Below are 9412 nucleotides of genomic sequence, written 5' to 3'. Positions count from 1 at the left end.
ATACATGGTGACATTAAGATGTCATTTTGGTCCTGGCAGTAGAATGAGCCACTACAAACATGTATAAAGGCTCTGTTAAATTGATAATTGATATAGTGAAATCGCTATATATAACATAATACCATGGAACCGCCAAAATCTTCAAAAATACTGTGATAAAATGTTTTTTGGTAAATACACTTATTCCCTACCACTCTCATACCTGCATAAAGACTGGAAACAGAGGAGAGCAGAAACTAATTACAACTTAAACATACAAGATCCAAACAAGATGTTTTAATTAGCGAGCCTTAGAGTTGCTAGTAAGTGGATTTGGTTGACTAGCTGTTTCCCCGTTTCTAGTGTCTCTGCTAGGTAAAGCTAACTGGCTGCAAGCTGCAACTTAGTTGTATATCTCCCGGGCAGACATTAGAGTATTGCTCTTCTCATCTAATTCTCAGTATTAAAGCAAATGAGTATATTAACCAAGATGTCAAATAATTACTTTAAATAAAGCACAAAGACACACATCCTTTATCCATCAAAACAAAATCTAAAATACAGAAGCTATGTGTTTAAACAGTACAGAGTCTTTCTGCATTTTTATTATCAGCAAAAACAAACCACACACCACATTACATTTTAAAAACAAGAACGCTTATTGTGGATGTACAGAAAAACAAAACTGCAGCTGAAAAACTGAATATTTTAGTCTTAATAATAATATAATAATAATAAAGGTATAAAAATGAAAGTGTTTCATTTTGTGAAATAAAAACCTTTGGGCCAACAAAATGTCCCCCTCAACATGCGAATTTAAAAATACATGCAAACGTAAAGCTTTCTAGTATGGACACTTTCAAAATACTCTCCACATGAAATCCCATAAATTATAAAATATCAGCCTATTGCCCCTGAACTGTTTCTTGACAGAGAAAATCCTATGGAGTACCTCGACATAAGTCCTGGATGCATCTCAGTTGCCTATAATGGCTTCCTCTCAAACTTTTCCTTCCAATTCACTGATCTGGAAAAGGCCATGATCTTTTTTTTCAAACAAACAGACCACTGCTAGCTGAGTGTGGTGACACCCATCCAGCCCAGTTCAGACTGAGAAAAGGAAATGCAAAGAGGACACCGCTTTAGACTGTATGCGCCTCATCAATAAAGACGGACACATTTCCTCGCAGACACATTTCTCTGGCATCAGTCGACGGTGACAATGTGTCTTATACAACCAAAACCTGGGAAGAACATCAAAAACAGCACCATTTTAAAAATTTTCCTGGATTCTCTCCAACGTGACAGTCACGTTGTTTCAACACAAAAAAGTTCTACAAAGTCAGACATGGCAGCTAAGTCAAAAAAGTATTTTTTGCTTGATTATAAGTTCATAATATTTATACTCTTTATCTGTGTTTTTTTCTCTGTTGTTAGCATGCAAGACGGGTGCTTTGCAAGTGTTGTGTTAAAATCAAACATTGCCCTGCTTTTGTCTTTGGCAGCTGTGGGTACAGTATATATCACATGGCAGATTTAGGTCTGCTCCATTCCGGTTGGTTCGCGATTGACTGCTCGGAAGTGAAACTGGGCCCAACCCCATAACGAGTCATGATTGTACCAGAGCTTACAGGTTTTTGAGTGTGTTGGTGCGCAGAAGGTCATTAACAACAATAAATAACTAATCCCTCCCTCTTAAACCTGGGATAATACAATTACATCATATTTTCTGCAACCTGGAAAAGTTTTAAACATCTTTTTAAAATTCTGCACCCACCCCGAAGATGCTTCAGAAACTTAAATAATCTCTGTGGAAATGCTGTGTCACGCTAATGCCTCCATGACGTATGACATTTACAATGTAATACTCCCAGTTTTGGCACACCTTCCCTTACAGGACCTGACAGGTTTAACTGTCAAAGTTTCAAGTTGTCCTCAGGTTCTGACTCAACCGTATTTGCCTTTAGGTTGTCAGTAGTTAAGGTTTAGCGCTAGGAAAAAGGTGAACTGATCCTGAATATCCTTGAAGGCAACATCAACCACTATTAGAGAGGCAAGTTAGCAGAGTTAAGTGAACCAGAGTGTGAGAAACAACTACAATGTTTGGGCTTTTGTGCTTAAACCTAAATGGCCAACTGATATGTATTCTGATAAGGGAGAGCAATGAATGACACTGCATAACATAATAAGTGAAAGGCTGCCAATCATACAGGTTTTGAAGTCTCGTAGAGAGAACTGCAACACCCATCATGCCTTGCTGTGATGAAACTTGTACTAGAACAGTGGATAAAAAGCAAAAATCTTCATGCTATTTTAGCCTTGTTTGCTGGAATGACCGCCCCCCCCCTCCCTTTACAGAGTTTACAAATCACAAAAGGACATAATTGATGTATTAACGCCTTGTGCTTAAAATAAAACTACAGAGCTCCCTTACAAGCGCTGACGGAGTAAGGATAACAAGGTTGACTTTAAAGTAGGACAAAAACTGTTGAAGACCACATTTCAATCACATAAACAATAAATGGCAACATACAGTACATTTTAAAAAATAAGTAACAGCAAAACCTCCGTAAAAAAACGTTAAACTCATGAAGCACTGTGTTTACATAGTGCTACAGCTAATTTCACACCTACTGCAGTACAAACATTTTTTTTTAACCACATCCCTTTAGAGATTTGTTGGTGTTTTTAGTCGGTATGGCTGTTTGGAATTACAGCATCAGCTTGTAACATGGCTCTGAAATGTGGAATTAGGTGGTGTTGATGTTAAAGCACAGTTGCAGTTCTGGCACGTTCCAGGGCTTGACATTTTATTGTGGCTGTATGCTATCGAACCACGTTGGCTCTGTTTTGCTTAAGTACCTTTCAACAGTCAAATATTATAATACACCTTGTTACTCTATGTGATTTGCGGAATGAATGACTAGTGCTATATGCATGGAGTTCATGGTGCAGGTTGCAGAATAGTTACTAATGCTGTTATGTTTAGATAAGTTATTCTTCGTGATGACAGTCCATGTTGAGTGGGTTAAGTAGGTGGAGCTGAGATGACGTAGTTTATGGTTGATTGGTGGTTGACATTACAGCCATTATAGGCCCTTCTTAGTTGGCGCACTGAGTTTTCTCATTCCCCTTATCCTGCCCAGCAACTCGCGGACAAAGTCCTGCAACCAAGACAGAAAAGAAGGGTTAGACACTTGCACACACACATAAAAATAGTTTTTTTGATGCACTATAAAGTTATCAAATCAGATTATTAAATATCCCCAGAAAAGAAGACAAATATTAAAATCTTCAAAAGTCAATTTAGCTTCAATTTCTGTTTGATTTTTGCAAATGAATGCAGGCAGAAGTGTTCTGCTACTGTTCATGGGACGTGACAGTAGAAGGGTCCTATGTTACTGTAAAGAACATAATTGACAATGATGAGTAGTTCTACATTTTTTGGAAATGTGCTTATTTGCTTTCTTGCTGAGAATTAGACAAAAAGATTGATACCACTCTCACGCCTCTACGCTAAATATGAAGCAACAGCTAGCAGCCAGTTAGCCTAGCTTAGCATAAAGACAGGAAAGAGTGGGAAACAACCACCCTGGCTCTGTCTGAAGGTAACAGAATCTGCCTACCAGTATCTCTAAAGCTCACTAATTCAACTGTATAAAATAGTAAAAAAGAAAATTGCCTTTATAAGACAACAGGTTTTTATACAGATTAAACTAACAAAATATAATATTTTAGAGGTGCTGGTGGGCACATTTTGTGACCTTCAGATAAAACCAGACTAGCTGTTTCCCCTTGTTTCCTCGTTATGCTAAATTAGGATAAACAGCTGCTGTTTTTAGTGTACAGAAACAAGGGTGGTATTGATATTCTCATCTAACTCTCAGCCAGAAAGCAAATAAGTGTAACATATTTCCCCAAATCTCCTAGCAGCACTTTGTTTTATCATCTCATATTGGCAACTAATGCAGCATTACAAAATGTGACTGTCGGCTTTTCACTGTGATAGACAACCAAATGAACTAGGTGTGTTTATGTTTTGTGCCATGGGTAATTGTATGGGAGCCCAAGCTATTGAGCAAAGCTCATTTAAAAATATCTTAATTTGCGCTGAATGCATGAAGAAAAAACCCAACAATGATGAAATACTGGAGTCAGTGAGGAAGGAGGACAAAGAGGACCTACATCTTGGGTTTAAGCAAGAGGTTTTATAGAGGTCCACGATAGTGTGACTGCAGTAGAAAATATGCTGGAATATAATCCCCCTCATTATACCAGGGTTGACACTGCTCATGACCTAATTACTGATGCCTCCCCTTCCTCTATCTCCCTCTGTACCTCTCCTCCTCCTCCTCTCTCCCCCATACTCTCTCCCTCTCGGTGTCTTTTCATATATGCCTCTCTGCTTATCTCTTTGTACAAGCATCTACCCCTTAATTCCTTCACTTCGTCCTCCTGTTGTTTTCCAACACTCACGCTTTGTTTCATCCTCCGTCCATCACACCTTTGTCACGTTTCACCTTTTATCTCCATTGCCTCTGTCTTTCACTGTTTATCCCCAGCTGATGCCTCCTTTGTGGGATTGTGTTCAAAATGGCATCTGTGCTACTTCACTCTCAAGGGATTACAATGTCACAGCGTGTGTGTGTGTGTGTGTGTGTGTGTGTGTAGGTGTAACACGTATCAGTGGCTATCAACCTGGTTGGACACTGTAGCTTTGGATACCAGTGACCTTGAAGAGGTTGTCACAGGCTGACCTTACGCCACACTCACACACTCACACACTTACAGGTGACAGATGGAGAGTCCAGGCTGGACGAGATCACCGTTTGTAGAGGTAATGTGATTAGTCCGTACGTTTAATCACCAAAATAGCTTAACTTTACCTCACCCAAACACTTAACACCTATATGTGCACACACTCTCAAACACAAACCATAATCAAATCCCTTAACTTGTAAACAAATAAACACATGCATACACATTGTTCAACACATGCATACACATTGTTATTTAGCTAACAGTTTCAGTCTTTTGTGTGCAGCTTCTGGTCCTTTGTCGTATTTAGGTCAGGATGACAGCGGAAAGAGAAAATGAATGTGTGACTGTCACCAGACATTAATTAACCGCACATGTACACATCTGGGACATGATGCTTCAACATACAGTGCTCTATACAATGCAAGTTGAACACTGTATGTGAGCCTCAATAATGTCTGTCTACACGCTGTTAAGTCACTAGTATTGATCATTTGATTGTATGTATATAAACACACTAAACGTACTCACCTCTGTTGGTTTGTAGCAGTCTGTTAATGATTCCTGTGTAGAAAGCGAAAACAAGGAGAACAGGGGATTAGACATTTTTAGACATTGTCTTCAAATCACTATGTAAAACGTAGTAATTCCATCGTCAGTAGGTGGTGTATGGCTTTTGTTTGTTTGTGTGATGTTTGTAATATTTTCAGTACATTAAGGTTTTAGGCTTTGGTATTAATCTGCCAAAGGTCCAACGAGTGTCTTTAAATGTACTGGCATTAAGAATCACATACAGTCGATAGGTCAGTGATGCCCCTGACAGGAGACTCAATAGACCAAGTTTGACAACAATGCAAGAACTTAGGTGTGTTAGTGTGTGTGTGTGTTGTGTGTGTGTGTGTGGAGTGTAAGAGTATCTAGAATCTGTACATTGGCTGTTTGCAGCAGTCAAACTTGTGAAGAACCCAACTTGATAACTCACTTTGCATTCTGTCTGAACACATTGGGGTTCGCTAAAAATAGATGTGTAGGCACACAGGCAGACACACACACACGAACACACAGCACACACACACACACAGTCACAGGGGTATACCTGCAGTTTGCTGGCTCTCTCATCATCACTGGTGACCTCCAACAGGTCATCTATGTCTATCTCTACCTCTGGCATCTCTTCCTCCTGAAACGAAGAAACACTCTTGGTTAGCAAGCTGCTGAGACAGAGGCAGGTCAAGATGACAATGACATGCAAACCGGCAACAGGAGAGGAGGTAAACAGGAAAATAAAATGGAAACTCAAAGAATCTTTTTGTTGGAAAGATACTGACAAAACATGTTCTTTCATCCTTTTTCCAGACATTAACCACTCAACAAAATCAACTCAAATTACACATATTCTTTCACTTTTAGTTCCTTCATCTGACCTCTCAGAACACATCCAAGTCTGTATTCAAAACACGCCTCTGCTTCAAACAGCCTAGACATATATTTGCCTGTTAGGAGCAGAAATCATATGGAAATGTCATTGTGTCATGATGCGCTGCCAGGGCTGGGCCGTTTAGTGGCTCTGTGGTTAGAGGCTGTATTCCGCTCAGCACCACTTCAAAGGTCCTGTGTTCCTCTGCTTCATTTTATTTCACCACAAGGCTTGTGCAAACGAGGCATACAGGGAGGATCAACCCTTCCCTCCCAGCTACCGCATGATGTATCTTCCAAACTCTTCCTTTTGGGAATTAAAGCCAAAGAAACCATGTAGGTTTACTGTACGAGTGCAGCTCCTTTGTCCTTTTTACCATCATTAACAACATACTGCATTATTGCAGCAAAATGGCTGCTATCACTACTAGGATATGCGCCCATATTGGATGATTCCGCACCTCACAATTTACATCCAAGTAACACGTTCCACGTGCGCGGAGTATCATTCTCCTTTTATGTAGCGAGGTGGAAAGTGAGGGTGTGGAGGTCGGGGTGGTGACTGCATGTAGGGAATGGGACTTTCCTGCAGAAGACCGCACTTTGTGTCTTATTAGAGACCTGCAATTATGTTTTCCTTTTTATTAACTGTGACCACAATCTTTCTCTAAACTTAACAAATTGTTTTAGTTGCCTATCCTAAAGCGTAGTTTGGGCACTGGGCTTGGACACTGAGGGGGTTTTTCAGAATTGTCCAACATCAGTGCTTGGCTATTCAGCATCTCCTTTCTACTGCATCCAGACTAATTTATATCATCTTCCATCAGTGGAGTCAGGTTCTGATATGTTCAAGCCATTTTGATAATCCCACTAAAACAACACACTTTCAGCTCATTGTTTTGGTCATTTGGCTGAATCATAATTGCTCTCACAAATCTTTGACCCTGAATAAAAGCTGTCAGCTGTTTCCAGCAAATAAATTCACATAAGCAGACTGTATGTTAACTGCCAAGACCTACAGAGCCAAAGTGAATAACTGGCTGATAATAAGCCAGTTGTTGTTTGGTTTGTTGCTGTTAGCTTGTTTGAAAGTTGATTTTAAAAAAATGCTTCAATGGTTTTCCTAAAAAAAGGCTTTAATAAAACACTAATACTGCAGTGTCTCACATGGAAAGGCTGTATGGCATGTATTTGTGACTTTCTGAACAACTCCAGCCATAACACCAGAATAAAGAAGTGCTATTTTCATTGAATACCCTTGTGGGATAGCGAATAAGACTTACAGGTTTAATACCTTTTTTAGTTGCATGGGGCTGACTAACGTTCCTAAATCCCTACTGCATACCACGACAACAACATAGGAGGATGGTCCCTGGGTCTCTTTAACCGGGATGCTACAATAATAAAACTGTCCAGTTTCAAATCATGCTGTGTATGTGTGTTTGTGTGTGTGCCTCTCAGAGGACTCCTCTTGTGCTTGTGCCTGCAGCATGCACTGGTATTCAGACACAGGAACATGGAGGATGGAAGGATGATTTGATTTTAGCTCTCAGCATTAAAACTCAGTCACTGTGATTTCATTTTTGCGTGGGTGGGTTGATGTGCGCAGAATAGAATTACCTCACATTTATACCTTTTTGAAATTACAATACCAAATGTAAGACAAGAGGCAAGTGTGGTACATTATGTGCTCGATGTTTGACAGTATGACTACAAATGAATTACACTGGCTGGTGCAAGTGACGTTTTTCCATATAAAGCATAAACTGTGAGGATGAATACATAACAACAGGGATGTATATGTTTCAGGTAAGCAATAAACAGAGACCTAACCTCATATCTGTGGTTTACACAGTCAAAAAGTCCACTTGACATCAGTGACACTCAAACCCGGCTGACGCATACCTCATTTGCATTCATTCGCACACACTTACACACAAGGCTACCCCACCTTCATCCTTATTCCTGAGCCGTTAAGAGGCATTTACACAACCAGCATCTTAAGCATCTCGGTCTCTCTACAGATGAGACTCCCCTCTGACCTCTTTCTCTGAAATCTCTTCGTCTTAGTAAAAGGGCCTCGCTCTGAACCCCCCCACCCGACCCCCCACCCTCGAGAAACGAGGGAATGTGGCAGAACATATCAAAGCCTGTCATCTGTTAGTATAGGAATGTGTGCACTGTGGTAACGGAGGACTAAGGTTATATGCAAATGAACATTATCAGAGAAGAGACAAGTTATTTCAAACGAAGGACAAGGAGATAAATGGATGGATAGAGAAATGGAGACAGTTAAGGGGGGGTGAAAATAATGCTGTTGCGATTTCAAATTCTCATATTAGTTTTTGTGTTTTTCATTTCTACGTCAATGTGGTCTTCTTTACTGTCCTAAAAAGCCAAACGCACATCAGTTATACTGTGTACAATTATGTCATAAACATTTCTAAATTTGGAAGAAGAAAAACATTTGCAAGAACAACCAAGCTGTACCTACTATACTTTGACTAGGCTTGTTTGTGATATAACCTGTTTTCTATATTTGAGCAATTCATTTAACGCTCCAACACTAGTAATTGAGTTTGTTAGACCACATAAATAAGAGAGAAACTAAATCTTACCAGATAAACTAGTTCTGCTAAAAGGTAACTCCACTAACTTATCAGAGTAGCAGTAACTGCTGTCTCTATATCCTGTGGTTGTGGTGGAATTCACGTGATTTGATTTGGTTAAGCTAATGGCACCTTCAAAATGGACATAAACGCTGAAGAAACAAAACCTTGTTTTGTTTGTGTGCCAGAATTTTTTATAATGTGCATTATCTACATTTTGTCTCAGGTTTTGTATGGTATTAGACTTGTGACCAATATTCTATTATATAAAATTATCATAAGATTAAAGATCAGCTATTCTACATTATTTAATATAGGTTTTTTCTTGACAATGACTCTATTTTAGCCTTGCAAACCCTCTGCTTCTTTCTAATCTTCCCTGTTTCTATACTTACTGCTTTCTTGTAAGACTATAGGTTGAGAAACTCTCCCACCATTTGGGTGTCTTATAAGAAAAAAACTCAATTAACTGTCAAAGCATTGACAGATGCTGCTGAGCAAGTTTCATGCCCCTAGGACAGATGAAACCCATTAAGGATCCAAACTAGAACTTCAATAACAAAACATTAAAGACAGCTGGTCCTTCTCCAATTGTCAACTTGTTTACACCTGATGGCTACCTGCAAGTGACCTATCTATCTATCTATCTA

General features: G+C 39.4%; 1 protein-coding gene across 1 annotated transcript in view; it reads right to left on the bottom strand.

Annotated features, from left to right (window-relative positions):
* Nucleotides 1-549: 549 nt before the first annotated feature.
* ppp1r14c (protein phosphatase 1, regulatory (inhibitor) subunit 14C) overlaps nucleotides 550-9412 on the bottom strand; it is a 24488-nt gene continuing 15625 nt past the window's right edge. Inside the window, exons 2-4 of the mRNA XM_035678797.1 lie at nucleotides 5834-5917; nucleotides 5269-5301; nucleotides 550-3143 (exon numbers count right to left, since the gene is read on the bottom strand). Coding sequence (XP_035534690.1) covers nucleotides 3069-3143; nucleotides 5269-5301; nucleotides 5834-5917 — 192 coding nt within the window. The 3' untranslated portion in view covers nucleotides 550-3068. The remainder of the gene's footprint in view (nucleotides 3144-5268; nucleotides 5302-5833; nucleotides 5918-9412) is intronic.

Source organism: Morone saxatilis, unplaced genomic scaffold, assembly GCF_004916995.1.
Source record: "Morone saxatilis isolate NCDOM2014 unplaced genomic scaffold, NCSU_SB_2.0 Contig7, whole genome shotgun sequence".
Taxonomy (NCBI): Eukaryota; Metazoa; Chordata; class Actinopteri; family Moronidae; genus Morone; species Morone saxatilis.
Note: the sequence above shows the minus strand (reverse complement) of the source record. Positions and strands in the feature narration are given on the sequence as shown.